This window comes from Trachemys scripta, chromosome 9 (assembly GCF_013100865.1).
Source record: "Trachemys scripta elegans isolate TJP31775 chromosome 9, CAS_Tse_1.0, whole genome shotgun sequence".
Taxonomy (NCBI): domain Eukaryota; kingdom Metazoa; phylum Chordata; order Testudines; family Emydidae; genus Trachemys; species Trachemys scripta.
The window spans coordinates 56071143-56086310 of NC_048306.1; the positions used below are offsets into that span (position 1 = coordinate 56071143).

General features: G+C 47.8%; 1 protein-coding gene across 1 annotated transcript; it reads left to right on the top strand.

The window, feature by feature from the left end:
* The first annotated feature begins 8064 nt into the window (after window positions 1-8064).
* On the top strand, window positions 8065-12383 carry NEU2 (neuraminidase 2). The gene is made up of 3 exons (XM_034782579.1): window positions 8065-8188; window positions 9744-9948; window positions 11439-12383. Exons 2-3 carry the CDS (start codon window positions 9748-9750, stop codon window positions 12381-12383), a joined length of 1146 nt encoding a protein of 381 aa, XP_034638470.1. The 5' UTR covers window positions 8065-8188; window positions 9744-9747.
* Window positions 12384-15168: the final 2785 nt, after the last annotated feature.

Below are 15168 nucleotides of genomic sequence, written 5' to 3' on the forward strand. Positions count from 1 at the left end.
ATGCAATCTGATTGCTAAATTTTATGGTTATTTTTTAATTGCTGTTGTCTTTTAATTCCTTTTGTGTAGGTAGCTAGGCATTGATATGTATGAAGCAGAGCCAGTCTATTTTTGAATCTATTAATCAAAATTCCATTTACAAAATGTTCTCTACAAAAAATACTTTGAATTCTATGTAGGATTTGTACCTACATTTCTGTTGTCCCTAATCAGACTAATGGTCTCTGGCGGTGGCTTAGGCGTGATGTTTCAGAATTCCTCTGGACAGCTATGCAATATCTAGGAAAGAGCTGATTTTTCCTGCTCCCTGAATAGATCAGTTGATAACTTGAAGTATGCAATTTTAATATTTCTTTTTGTAAAACCCAATACATCTCTACTGAAGTCAGTGCAAACCTTTCCATTGATTTTATGGATCAGGCCTTTAGCACAGTGTCATAGAAATATAGGACTGAAAGGGGCCTCCACGCTGAGGCAAGACTAAGGGCTAGTCTACACTGGCAATGCTAAAGCGCTAACGTGGCTTGTGTGGTCGCGGTGCAGTGCTGGGAGAGAGCTCTCCCAGTGCTTTAAAAAAACCACCTCCATGAGGGGCGTAGCTCCCAGCGCTGGGAGCATGGTTCCCAACACTGGTGCACTGTCTACACTGGCACTTTACAGCACTGAAACTTGCTGCACTCAGGGGGGTGTTTTTTCACACCCCTGAGCGAGAAAGTTGCAGCACTGTAAATTGCCAGTGTAGACAAGCCCTTAGTTATCTCTCTAGACCAGTGTTGCTCAACCTTTTTGATACCAGGGACTGGCTTGCTCTGCCTTCCTAAACTGTGTCAGGGAAATCTCAGGGACCGATCGTTGAGAAACCCTGATCTAGACCATCCCTGACAAATGTTTTTCTGACCTCTTCTTAAAAACCTCCAATGACAGAGATTCCACAACCCTCTAGGTAATTTGTTCCAGTGCTTAACTACCCCTACAATTAGAATGTTTTCCTCAAGTCTAACCTAAATCTCCCTTGTTGCAATTTTAGCCCATGACTTCTTGCCCTGTACAACTATATCATAAATGTTTGTTGGTATATCATAAATTATCCGATCTCTTTTAAGATCTGGCTCCTGTATTCTGGAATCTGGTCTCCTGCCTCACTGACTTCCACAAGTTAATGGACCATGCGCTCAGTTGGGTCAATTGGTGCTGCTCCACTGAAGCGATTGGAACTGTGCCGGTGTACTTAAACTGAGGATCCAGCCCTGGGGGTGCAATGCAATCAGCAGTCTGTTCCAAAATTGTTAATCTAGGCCGAGATCTAGATGGATCTTGTGTGGAGATTGTGAGCAGTACAAGCTGAGTTTCTGGGTCTGTGAGCTAGTGTTTGTGGGTGACCAGCAGTTTCAATGAAGACTTCACTGGAATCATGATTTGTCTCCATCATGAGACATACTACAGCATGAAGCTGGATAGTCTTTTATGTCTTTTAAACCCACGTGCCATTAGCTGCATTCAACGTCTCCTTGCTATAGTAGAATGGAGCAGTGTAAAGATTATCTGGTTTTGTTGTACCCTTCAGGATCTAAAAATCTCTCAGTTGACTCCTCTATGATTCTTCCCCTTATAAGACTAAATAAATCCTGAGTTTACAATTTCTCCTTGTACGCAAACCTCATTATATCTCTAACCAGCTTCCTTGGCTTTCTCTGGGCCTTGCCAATCTCACTGTTTTTTAAATATATAATTATTTCCCCCTCAGATCAATACAGCAAAACAAATACATGGTGCAATGTATAACACAAAATGTTAACGGTCCATATAAGGGATTCCAGGAACATAGCTAGCCAGAGCAGGAAGCCTGGGAGCAATATCCGCAGGACGGAGCACTGTGACCATGTGAACAATTGCCTAAGATATGAGTGAAAATAATTAAGAAAGAAATGAACTCCCTCCCTGAACTGCCAAAAGCCCCTCTTGCCTCAAAGGGCTGGAGTAGCAAGTAATCTTGTGACAGTAGGATCCATGCAAATCCAGACTATATTGTTGACCCTTGGCCTGAGTGATTAGGCACTATTTGGGGCCTTGCTAGGCTATCTCTGTTAGGAGGAGAAATTGATGATAGTCAGGTATTTCTGTTGTGCAACACACTTTTATTTACAAAACATGTACACAAAGTGCTGTTTCCCTGGACACAGTAGGAACAAACAGCAGGCAGTTTCATTGCTCAGAAAGGCAAGTTTGTCTTTTCCAGCCAGTCCTGTGCCCCAAGGCTTCCTCCTAGGGCCACATTCACCACTGGCTTCCTCTTGGCTTTCTGCTTAGACACACTGCAACCAGTCAATGCCCCAGTCCCTGTGTTTCCGCTTGGTCCCTAGGGACAGCAGCGGCTCCGGGCACGAGCACTCCAAGCGTGTGCCTGGGGCGGCAAGCCGCAGGGGGTGCCCTGCCGGTCCCTGTGAGGGCGCAGTCAGGCAGCCTTCGGCGGCACGCCTGTGGTAGGTCCACAGATTCGGCAGCAATTCAGCAATGCAGCTGAAGGCTGCCTGACTGCCATGCTTGGGGCAGCAAAAAAGCTAGAGCCGCCCCTGCCTAGGGAAACCCCAGGCTGCACGGGCTTTGCCATGTGCCTTGGGCAATGGCTTCTTTTGTTTCAGCTATTGCTACACAAAGGGGCATTTAATTGTTCCTTTATTTAGCCCGAAAGAATGGTTGTTAGCACACCCATCAACTTTCCCTAGGTCGTTTGTGATTGATGGCAGTCATTAACACTTTCCAACATAACACTATATACTAAACTCCCTGCACTGGTGTTGCATTTCTAGCAATTGTCAAAGTCAGTGAATTCAGTTTTCAGCATTTTGCAAGGGGAATATAACTTGCATTGATAATTTTTAATTGAATAGATCTCAGTCCTTCATTGAGTGTAGACTTTCTTACAGTCCTATTCATCTTTTTCCACATGAACTCACCAGTATTCACTTCTACATTCTTTTCACAGTTTTCTTTTCCACTAAGTCGGGAATTACTTGCTAGATCTTAAGAGGTAGCACCCGAAACTGAACACAGTATCCAAACGAGAGGGCTTCATTGTTCAAATACTGTCATTATATTATGTTCTGGATTATTTTTACATCCCTTATTAATGCACCCACGCATCCTATTTGCATTTTTTTTATAACTTACCTTTTTTTAAAAAAAAATTCTCATTACAACAGTCAGATTTAAGAGCAAAGAAATAACAAGTGTAGAACAATAGATGTGAAGGGTTTGCTTCTTCCTCTAGTTAATGCCATTGACTCTGATGGAGTCACTCCTGATTTTCATTGGAATGAGTGGAACATCAGGGTCTACACTGAGAAACACGTTTTTCCATGGGTAGTGAAAAGCAGTTTAATAAATAATTGCAGTGTACAATGTGTTGTCTGGATAAACCTCTTTCTTTTTTTTTTTTTCCTGGCAGAGAGAATGGAAGTGCTGAAATCCCCACAGCTGTAGATTTTTCAAAGTGGGCCAGACAAAGCAAGAGAAAATGCACTGTAGGGAACAATTCTGCAGTGGCAGGGAGATGGGATTGGATCTCTTCGCATCTCTCTCACCCCAATCCATGTGGGTGCACCTTTCTTCCCACACCGAGCACTACTGAGGTTCCATTAAGGTGCAAGAGTCCACTCCGATGAAGCTAGTGGCTGGATTAGGGCCAGTCTTTACTTACTATAGTGATCCCCAATCTTTTCCACCCTGGGACCTCCTCCCATGTATCGGCAGGCACTCCCTGACATCTGGTTGCAACCCCTCTCTGGGCTGAGAACCCATGAATTGTATAATACTCAGGCAAACCAACCCCAGGTCTCACAAACACTTTGAAATGAACTGCTATCTAAGAGACTGAATAAACATTACAACGGGACAACAGGACCCTGAAGAAAAACATTCCATCTGACTTTTTAGTATTAACTACAACAGAGCCATCCTGCCCCCTCTCCCCCGTTACTCCTGTTGAATAGCTCTGACTCACATGAGTATCCTAACTGCTATTGCTAGAAAGTTAAATGTCTTTCTTCTTAACTGATCCAGTTCAGATGAAATGTCTTCTTGTATGTGAAAGTGATTCAGATTTAACTCTGGATTTGGGTCACTTATCCACACTAACTGCCAATTCTCTTTCTCTCAAAGGATCCTGCCTGGTCTAGTATGTAGGGAGATGTCTAGTGGTGAGCCTTCGCTGTACATAATCAGTTCAGTGTGTTTTTGCCCCCCCCTCCGTGCAGCTTCCAGGAGACTCTGTGGGTGAGGTGTTTCTTTTAATCTGTATACTTCTGAATTGTTTTTCCATAAGGGTGAGCATTGTGATGAGCGAGTAAGTGCATTAAGCTTTTGTGGAATCTCTTAGGAATATCATTTGAGCTGCACTCCACTAAAGATATAGTAGGGAAAGTAAAAAGAACAGGAGTACTTGTGGCACCTTAGAGACTAACAAATTTATTAGAGCATAAGCTTTCGTGGACTACAGCCCACTTCTTCGGATGCATATAGAGTGGAATAAATATTGAGGAGGTATATAGGGAATCTATATAGAGATATATAGATATGTAGGGAAAGTATTGATTTGTCTGTGTAAGTGCCTCTGCAGTGCAGGGTGGGCCTTATACTATAGACTATAGGACATTCCTCCCACAGGACAGTGACTTGAAAAGAAGAGCTTGATTGATTGTTTAAGAAAGGACATGCTAGGGCAGGTTGGACCCCCCCTGGCAAACATGGTATTAAGTTAGGGTGACCAGACAGCAAGTGTGAAAAATCGGGACAGGGGGTGGGGGGGCAATAGGAACCTATAAGAAAAAGACCCAAAAATCGGGACTGTCCCTATAAAATCGGGACATCTGGTCACCCTATATTAAGTTTTTACTACAGGTACGTCTTTCAATTTACAACCTCGCTAGAAGTCTCAGGGCCAGTTCAATGGTGGGTTAAATTAGGCGCTTTTCCCTTTTCTAACTCAGAATGCTTTTAATGATCTTGGGGTTATATTGTGTGACATGTCTCACAAACGGTTCCCCCTTTGCTCTGACTTTGAGTGGGATACACTGGGCAAAAGTGCTGTGCTGGAAGGAATTACTGGCTGCCTGGCTCTTTAAGAAATCTCATGACCTAATCCGGGTTTAGCCCAGACTCTGTTCCAGCTGGCACACAAATTTTCTTGTTTTGTGAGATTTCTCTGATGGTATGACACAGCAGAAAGATGCAAATGTCAGACAGGAAGCACTCCCTAGTCCAATATTGAGCTAAAAAGGAGGTTGACTGGATTCCTGTGCTTAGGGTTACCATATTTCCACAAGCAAAAAAGAGGACACTGGGGGGGGAGGAGCCCCACTCTAGGCCCCCCCCCTGCCCCACCCGCATCCCCTCCCTCCCACTTCCCACCCCCTGATTGCCCCCCTCAGAACCGCCAACCCCCCCTGCTCCTTGTCCCCTGACTGCCCCCTCCTGGGACCCCTGCCACTAACTGCCCCTTAGGACCCCACCGCTTATCTAAGCCGCCCTGCTTCTTGTCCCCTCCTGAGAACGCCCTACGACCCTACCTGTCCCCTGACTGCCCCGACACTTATCCACACCCCCACCCCATATTCACACCCCCGCCCCCAGACAGACCCCCGGGGACTCCCATGCCCTATCCAACTGCTCCCCACCCCCGACAGGACCCCCAGAACTCCTGACCCATCCAACCCCCTCTGCTACCTGCCTGCCTCGACCCCTCTCCACATCCCCACCCCTGCCCCCCTGACAGCCCCCCAGACCCATCTAACCCCCCCGCTCCCTGTCCCTGACTGTCCCAACCCCTCTCCACACCCTTGCCCCCCTGATAGCCCCCCCCCAAACGACCCATCCAACCCCCGCTCCCTGTCCCCTGACCAGGGCTGGCTTTAAAGAGCCCAGGAATTGGGCTGCGCTCTGGCTGGGGTTGCGGGGCTTGGGGCTGGGCCGGAGGTGCCAGGCCGGGGGTGCTGGGGCCCAAGCCGGGCCGGGGGTGCTGGGGCCCGGGTCCGGGCTGGGGGTGCTGGGGCCCGAGCTGGGCCGGGTCCGGGCTGGGGGTGCTGGGGCCCGAGCCGGGCCGGGTCCGGGCTGGGGGTGCTGGGGCCCGAGCTGGGCCGGGTCTGGGCTGGGGGTGCTGGGGCCTGAGCCGGGCCGGGTCCGGGCTGGGGGTGCTGGGGCCCGAGCTGGGACGGCGCTGCTGGGGCCTGAGCCGGGCCGGGTCCGGGCCGGCGCTGCTGGGGCCCGAGCCGGGCCGGGTCCGAGCTGGGAGTGCTGGGCCGGAGCTGCTAGGGCAGCCGGGCGCCGCTCGGCCTGGGCCGGAGGGAGCCGCTCGGCCAAGGCCGCGCCTCCCCGGAGCTCTCCTCCTCGCGCCCCCTCCCCCCGCCCCAGCTTACCTGCTGCTGCCTCCCGCTTGCCCCTGCTTCTTTTCAGACTTCCTGCGAAGATCTGTCTGATTCGCGGGAAGCAGGGGAGGGGGAGGAGCAGGGGGCGGAGCGTTCAGGGGAGGGGAGGAGGGGGAAGACAACTGCGGGCCGGACAGCGTGGTAAGGCTGCAGGGGATGGGGGGAGCTGGGAAGGGGCTTTGGGTGCCCAGCGGCGCTTGGCCGCCGCTTTTCTATCTATAAATAGCCGACCGGGAGGAAATCCCGGACATTTTTAGATTTTTAAAAATCCCCCCCGGACAGCTATTTATAGACCGAAAAGCTGGACATGTCCGGGGAAATCCGGACATATGGTGGCCCTACCTGTGCTTCATCTTGAATGGACACTAGGTACAGCTCCCGAAGAAAAAGACTCTGAATTAGAGTTCTGTACTCATCTGCAACAGACTCTGGCTCCTATACATTGTTGGGTTTTTTCAATACTGAATAACAAACATACTTGCTTTCTGGGGCTGTATCTCAAATCCCTTCGGGAACAGAGTTTTTCCAGGGCAGAGCAGCAGAGCCCTCTAATGAGGACAGAGAGGACAACTCCCTCTGCATGTTGCCTCCCAGTTAAAGCAAGCTGGCATTTTAACTTAGGCCCAGATTTACATTTAGTAGGAACAAGCTTTTACAGAAGCTGAGGCCAGTGGTGCAGTGTTTGCATTGTTATTTTAAATTGTTCTCCAAGAGAGCTGTGTTACAGCCCACCACCATTCCCCCGCTGTCAAATGGGCTGGCTCTACCCTATAAGCAGGCCACAGGGACTGTCGAAGGGGGCAGAGGGAAGGAGGCAACAAGGGCCCCATTCTGACGTACGAATTGGGCTCATTCTGAAGCTTGAATGCAGCATTGGTCGGGTCTCTGTGTTAATCCATTTTGCTCTCTGGATGTGCTGGATACAATTGCTTTGTCCTGGATCTCAGTGTACTTCAGGCACTCCTCAAACTTCTGCGTAGCACCTTGAGTGACACTTTCACACGCTGCCTCTTTGATCCCTCTCCCCCTTCTTAGTTAGGCTATGCCTCACTTTCGCTCATCTCCTCTTTCTCTTTCTTTTGCCCCACCCTACAGATCCTCAGCTCTGACAGCTACCTCTAGTGGCCAAAAGAGAAAGAGCAGAGCTCTGCTGTGCGGAAGGGGTACGTGGCTGTGTGGGATCCCCAAATTCCAGCCCTTCTGTGCAGTGGAGTTGTAACAGCCGTGTGGGACAGGATTTGCCTCTCTGGAGTAGACTTCTCTCTTAGTCATTGGTCTGGATTGACGGTGATTCTGTGGCTTGTAAGGTAGCTCTGCAAAAGGCACGGTTGGTCTTAGATTAATACAATATAGGCCAAACAATTTCTGCCTAGCAATGCTAGTTCAAAATTCTCAGTGGTTTCAGGGTGTGAAACTACACACACATTCTTTGTTTATATCTCCTGTAGTGCAATGGCTCATGATCAGCACTGCCCCTTCAAGTCATGATAAAATGGGCCTATGTTGTGCAAAGTGGGGGATAAAGCTTACTGAGTAAATACGCCTGGTGAGTGATTGATAGTCTCGCCACTGTAACGACTGTCAGCAAAAGCTGCACAGTTAGACAAGCTGCTAAATGCATCTTCTTTTCTCTTGTAGAGCAGAAAAACTCAGACTACTCCAGATTACTCTCCAGATGGACAAAGTTCTCTCTCTGGTTCTGCAGCCTTATCAGAGAACTCCATTGTACCTACACGTACTACTAGAAGAGCAAGATCTCCTCAGAAGGGGTATGGGTCCTGCATGTGACTAGTAGCGCCAGTAGCACTTCCAAAGATGTGTGTATAAGTGAATATGGCGCTCCCTCATTGAAAGTGTTGCAAGAACCCACTCAAATAGGAGGCACTTTGAATCCCTTCCTCGGTGTAATGTCTCCTGCTTCCTGCCACTCCACCCACACACTGCTTCAGAGCCCATGGGCCTGGCTCTCCTTTATGCAGAATTAACTCCACTGAAGTCAGTGGATTTGCACCAAGGCAGCGCAAGGGGGAGAAGAATCTGGAACGTTCATTTTGTTGCAAGGTTACATGGAGCAGAGACACACAATACCGGCCCACAGACCCTACAGAGGCTTAATTTTGAGCTTGTGATGCACAACAGTCTTCCCCTGCATCCCTTTGTGTTCTCTTCTCTCGTCAGCCCTCCTATCAAATAAGTGATACAACACCTCTGCTCCCCTGCCCCATCATGGCACTGCCAAGTGCAGAGTCATGGCAGCAAACCCATTATTTACTATTCCGATCATTCACTTGTTGCTTGCATTAGGCGAGGGTCCTTTGCTTTTCCTGGCTGTGCCCCTACCATGGCCAGAAAACCAAATGACCCATTGTTCCACAACAGTGACTCCACAGACCTATCACTCAGGGTTTTTGTTTTCAAATTAAATTCAGTAAAGTCTCCCAGGAGCCTGAACTGGTCCTTGAATCTTGACTCATATGTTCCGGAGAGGGCTGATTGGCTTTCCACATCCTTGGTCTTCTACATCCTTATTAGAAACATGGAGATCCTGCTCCCAAGTGATTCTCCACCCTCTAGTTCTCCAGCAGCAGCAGCAGCTCCCGCACCTTGCACTCCTAAGACCTGGGATGCAGCTCGCTGACCCTCTTGCTGACAAGCACTGAATGGGACGTCCTTTGGAACCCAGCAGTACTGCTCTTCAGTCTGCTGTTGAACAACACTAAGTCCCCGCTTCTCATATAGTACTCTCAGCCCCTCCAGCCTCACGTGATACAAGACTGGTGCCAGGGACAGTCTGGGTCATGGTCAGCTTTGTAGGGTTCAAAGAGCTTATGTTTGGGGAGGGGCTGTCTTTGGCTTCTGGGACGTAGCGAGATGCCGTCTGGAAAAGAACTGACCCTGTTTCTATGTTGGCTTTTGGAAACATAGTGAAAAACCACAATAACTCTTTGGGGAAAATATTGTAATGTTTCACTCCCACCAGTCCTCTAATTTGAACAAAGGCAGCCTTTGAATTTCATTAACTAAAAGGATTTGTTTTTATTTTCTGGGCACATTTTAATTAATTTATTTAATGTGCTTATTTTATTCCATTCCAGTAAAATCAGCCAGGCCCTGTACTGTCAGTGGCATGGCTAGGATTATATGAAGTGGTTTGTACAGAGAGCCAGGGGAAAAAGAAAAAGCCAAATAGAGTTGCAGAAAGTGCATTTCATGGATCCTCTGTCTGCCGGGGGGGAGGGCCGGATCAGCAAGCAGCCAATGTCTGTCTCTCATGCTGTGTGATAGGTAGATCAAACCATGACACGTTTCTCCCCATTCCCACAGCCTGATGGCTTTGCTTCCTGTCCTACAAGAAGAGACATTGTTCCGAAAGGGATTCTGGAGTTATCGAATCCCAGCCCTGCTCTACGTGCCGCAGTCCTGCACCATCCTGGCATTTGCCGAGGAGCGGGAGGATGAGGTGGATGAACATCCCAAGCTGATAGCAATGCGCAGAGGCACATATGATGGGACTATCCACCATGTTCAGGTAATGCACGTTTCATTAAAGCTGCTTTGGCTTTGGTTCACTTACTCAGGGGGCAGTACACTGGGTGCAAAGCCGGGACAGGGAACCAGAGAGACGAGTGTGCAGTAGGCTTGCTGGGGCACCTTGGCATCCCCACTGTGGTTCAGGGAGCCAGCCAGAGAGAGACAGGAACAGATGGGCTGCTGGCATGGATCCAGAGACCCGAGAGAGAGAGAGTCGGGCTCGGGGGTAAGCCTGGTGGGAGACGGTGAAAACAGGAGGTAAATAATAACTTTTCATTCTGGTGAAACAAATTTCTAGCTTACAAATAGTCAAAAATTGCTACACCCCACAAAAAATGTGTATGGGACATGTATATGGTAACTGTTTCATGTGTGTAGCCCATCAAAGTGAATTGGCTAACTTAATAATTCATTGGTTAATGATGGCTAGGCTGGCAGACAGCTGGGGGCAGTTGATGCTCGATCCATTTGTAATAACTTCTAACAACTGCAAATATATTAAAATACAGTATCTGCGGGATTATACCCCTCTCCTCTGGTCCTTCAGATGTGGCTTGTTGTCTTAGATCAGTGGTCTTTAACCTTTCTTCATTTGTGGACCCTTAAAAAATTTCAAATGGAGGTGCAGCCCTTTTGGAAATCTTACCCATAGTCTGCGGACCCCCAGGGGTTCATGGACCACAGGTTGAAATCACTGTCTTAGATTGTAAACTCTTCAGGACAAGACCCTGTCTCTGCCTATCACAATTGGGGTCTCAGAGCACTACAGCTATATAAATATTTAATAATAATGGCTCATGTAACCCCACAATAAATCAGTTAGATAGGGTTCAGCTGATCAGAAAGAGACTTGGTGATTTCTGTCTGCATGCTAAGGTTTATTAAAATAAAAATATACAAACCCCACAAAGGAAAATATTAGTTAAATATTGCAGGTAAAGACAAAGGCTAAAAATGATCAATCAACAGCTGTACTTGGGAATCATCTTCTAGTTGCAATGCAACTAGTCCAAAGACTAGATGACCCTTGCGGTCCCTTTTAGCTCTGTGATTCTATGGCCTGTGTGATTCTGTGTGCTATTAAATATAAACAAAAGACTGAGGGTATCGGGACTTGTGGGATCTGTACCCCAGCTCTGCTTCTGACTTGCTATGTCTCTTCAGGCAAGTCGCTAAGCCAAAGTTTTCAAACGTGGATGACAAAAGCTAGGTACCTGACTCCATATTCAGGCATCTCAGTGTCTTCAGTGCGATCTCTGGGTGCTTGGCACCTGTGAAAATCAGTCTCGTTATTTAGTTGTTTGAATAACACAGCAAGTCAGTGGCAGCGCTGGGGCATAAACCATTGACTTCCAGTTCCCTGCTCTAACCACTAGATTTGCTTCTTCTGCCTCTTGTTTCTAGCCTGTATGTTTTATACAAGGATCCTTCCTCTGTAACACTGATTTATTTTTTCCCCTTGTTCCCCTTTGCACTCCCATGTGTCAGTGGAACAAAATGGAGACCATTGTCAATGCTCAGCTGGAGGGCCACCGCTCCATGAACCCATGTCCTGTGTACGATGAAGTCACTGGGAACCTCATTCTGTTCTTTATAGCTGTCCTGGGAAAGGTCTCTGAAAACCACCAGATCAAGACAAAGACCAACTTGGTCCATCTGTGCCAGGTCACTAGCACTGATAATGGATGCTCCTGGAGCCCTGTGAAGGATTTCACTGAGACTGTCATTGGCACAGCACACAAGGACTGGGCCACCTTTGCGGTGGGACCAGGCCATGGTTTACAGTTGCTCAATGAGGCTTGGAGTCTCGTGATTCCTGCCTATGCCTATTGGATACTTGACCCTGGGAAAAAACCCTCCCCACACGCCTTCTGCTTTGTTAGTTCTGACCACGGGAAGACCTGGGCAATGGGGAACTTTGTGGCAAAGGAGCATGCTGTGGAGTGCCAGGCAGCTGAAGTGTACAGCCGAGGAGAGAGGGTGCTGTACTGCAATGCTAGAAGCAGCCAGGGAGCCAGAGTCCAGGCTGTGAGCTACAACCATGGGATGGAGTTTGACGGTGGTCAGCGGATTGAGAAGCTGGTAGAACCTCCCTATGGCTGCCACGGGAGTGTTACTGGCTTCCCAAGTCCTGCTAACATGAAGTTAGGGTGTCAGGACACCTGGGTGCTCTACTCTCACCCCACAGACCCAGCTGGGCGGAGAAATTTAGGAGTGTACCTCAACAAGTATCCCTTAGATCCAGCATGCTGGATAGGACCCACTCTTATCTTCAAGAGCTTGTGTGCTTATTCGGATCTGCAGCACGTGGGGCGAGGCCCTGATGGCTCCCCGCTGTTCTGCTGCCTGTTTGAGTTTGGCACCGGCTCGCAATACGAAGAGATCATCTTCCTTATGTTCACTTTGAAACAAGCCTTTCCATCCGAGTGCTAAGCTGCACGGGACAGGCCCATTCAGTGTCCGTCTGAGAACCACCTTACCTGACACTTCACTGCCATGTCTTACCTGTCAGCAAATGGCTTTTATCCCCTGCCTTTGTCCTGTCTGAGAAGGCATATGAAATGGTCTGCTTTTCTTTTGCTGGTTCCTCTTCCACCCCTTCCTGCCTGGCTACCTTTTTCGGCACCAAAAAGCAAGAGTGAATGTGATTTTCATATAGAGCCATTCAGACTCACCATTGCAGCCAGTGTGTGGGCAGACATGGTGGCCATTACCTACCCAACAATATTTAATAGAAGAACAGGAGTACTTGTGGCACCTTAGAGACTAACAAATTTGTTAGTCTCTAAGGTGCCACAAGTACTCCTGTTCTTCTTTTTGCGGATACAGACTAACACAGCTGCTACTCTGAAACCTGTCAATATTTAATAGACTGCCTGGGATGCTCCTCTGAAGTGGACATCCATTGGTATCCCCTGTGCTTTGCAATAATGTCATCCCTACCTTTGCCCCTTATCTCTCCCATGCCCCTGTCTCTGCTGAAATCCTTCTCTGGGCCATCAGCACTTTGTGTTCTGAAAACTGCACCTTCCTGCTCTCTCAGTTTCTGAGACAGGATGCTGTGGCCAGATTGCTCCCTTTCTCATATCATGCTATGCCATCCTCTGTCCTCTTCCCTGGCTTCCTACCCATTTCTGGATCATAGAATCATAGGACTGGAAGGGATCGCGAGAGGTCATCTAGTCCAGTCCCCTGTGCTTGTGGCAGGACTAAGTATTATCTAGACCATCCCTGACAGGTTTGTATAAATTGCTCTTAAAAATCTCCAACGATGGAGATTCCACAAGCTCCCTAGGCAATTTATTCCACTGCTTAACCACACTGACAGTTAGGAAGTTTTTCCTAATGTCCAACCTAAACTACCCTTGCTGCAATTTAAGCCCATTGCTTCTTGTCCTATTCTCAGACGTTAAGAACATTTTTTCTCCCTCCTCCTTGTAACAACTTTTTATATACTTGAAAACTGTTATCATGTCTCCCCTCAGTCTTCTCTCCTCCAGACTAAACAAAAACAATTTTTTAAATCTTCCCTGATAGGTCATGTTTTCTAAACCTTTAATAATTCTTTTTGCTCTTCTCTGGACTTTCTCCAGTTTGTCCACATCTTTCCTGAAATGTGGTGCCCTGAACTGGACACAAGACTCCAGTTGAGACCTAATCAGCGCAGAGTAGAGCAGAAGTATTACTTCTCGTCTCTTGCTTACAACACTCCTGGATCCAATTCAGGATTGCTCTCCTGGAATTCAAGACCCTCCATGGACTCACTCCAGTCTAGCTAATATCTACCACCTGGTTGCTCATGTTCCTCCAATCTCAGCCTCCTCTCCTAGGTGGCTATTTCTCTTGCACTGCCCCATGAAGCTGGATTTCTCACCACCAAGAAATCCTCAGTCACTCCCTCTCTTGCAATCTTACGTGGTCCAGCCTGTTCCCTTTCAAACATGGGGCTAGCTCCAGTAGATCACTTGCAGGCAGAAGACCAAGTCTTAAGGCAGGGAGGAAGGAATTTGGCCTGCACCAGAACTGTAGGGTTAGGCCCAATAAGTATGGCCACTAATGGTAACTTCAAGTTTACTGTGTTGGGAGGGGAGGTTCATGAATGTCCTATTAAACCAAGGAGTTGGCCGTGAACCATCAGAGTTGTGTTTCCTGAGAATTCTAAATAAAACAGGCTGGAGATTGCTTTTATAATCTGGCAAACCCAGGTGGCTAGAAAGCATGATTATCATTATTATAAAGCACTGTCTGTGTATGTGGCCCTGTAAAAGAGGTGCAGTGTGTCAAACCGATAATGGGTCCTTGCCCCAGTTGGCTCACAAGAACACAGTGTAATACAAGCAAACACAGGTATGAGCATATTCTTGCCAGAAAGATTTATGAAGTAGATGGATCTTCAGGGGTTTTTTTTTGTTTGTTTGTTTTGAAGGAAGCAGCCTGGCCTATGGTGAGTCATAGGGTTACAAGGGACCCACAAGGGTCATGTACTCTAACTCCCAAGGGAGTAAGAGGTTCTTTTAGATATGTGGGATGGTGTGAAGGGAGGTACAAAGTTGTTAGTAGGCAAAGGGAGTGACCAGAAATGAATCAACAGCAAACACCAGGGAAGGGAGGGCAGAGATGTAGGCTGGGGTGGAAGTATGGAGAGATATGGAAGTTTTACCCATTTCTCTGGACAGTATTCTGTTTCTGCAGAAAGATGCAGTCCAAGGTATTTGCAGTATAACAGACCGGGTGTGTGTGCGTGCCCACGCAATGGCTCCAAGGGAAACATATTTATTTGCTTTATTAGTGAGGTAAAATATTTGCTTTTGGGGCTCTAGCAGGGCCTTTCCATGCCAGTTAGAGCAGTGGCCCATGTAGTATTGTGTCAGATTGACACTACCATTACCTGTTGGAGTTTTTGCATGCTTGAGTACCCCTCTTGCTTGCTTCTTATTGTGTTCCTGGCTTTTGGAAGGGGGATGGTGAGCCTGCAGCAGCTGGAGGCCCGCGAAAGCATTCTTGTGTGAGAGATCTGGGTGACAGTTTTAAAAAAGGTTTCAGAGTAGCAGCCGTGTTAGTCTGTATCCGCAAAAAGAAGAACAGGAGTACTTGTGGCACGTTAGAGACTAACAAATTTATTAGAGCATAAGCTTTCGTGGACTACAGCCCACTTCTTCGGATGCAGTGGGCTGTAGTCCACGAAAGCTTATGCTCTAATAAATTTGTTAGTCTCTAA

Coding starts and splice junctions, on each gene's coding strand:
- NEU2 (XM_034782579.1), top strand. CDS start 9,748: ATGGCTTTGCTTCCTGTCCTACAAGAAGAGACATTGTTCCGAAAGGGA. Junction 9,949..11,438: donor GGACTATCCACCATGTTCAG/GTAATGCACGTT, acceptor CCCATGTGTCAG/TGGAACAAAATGGAGACCAT.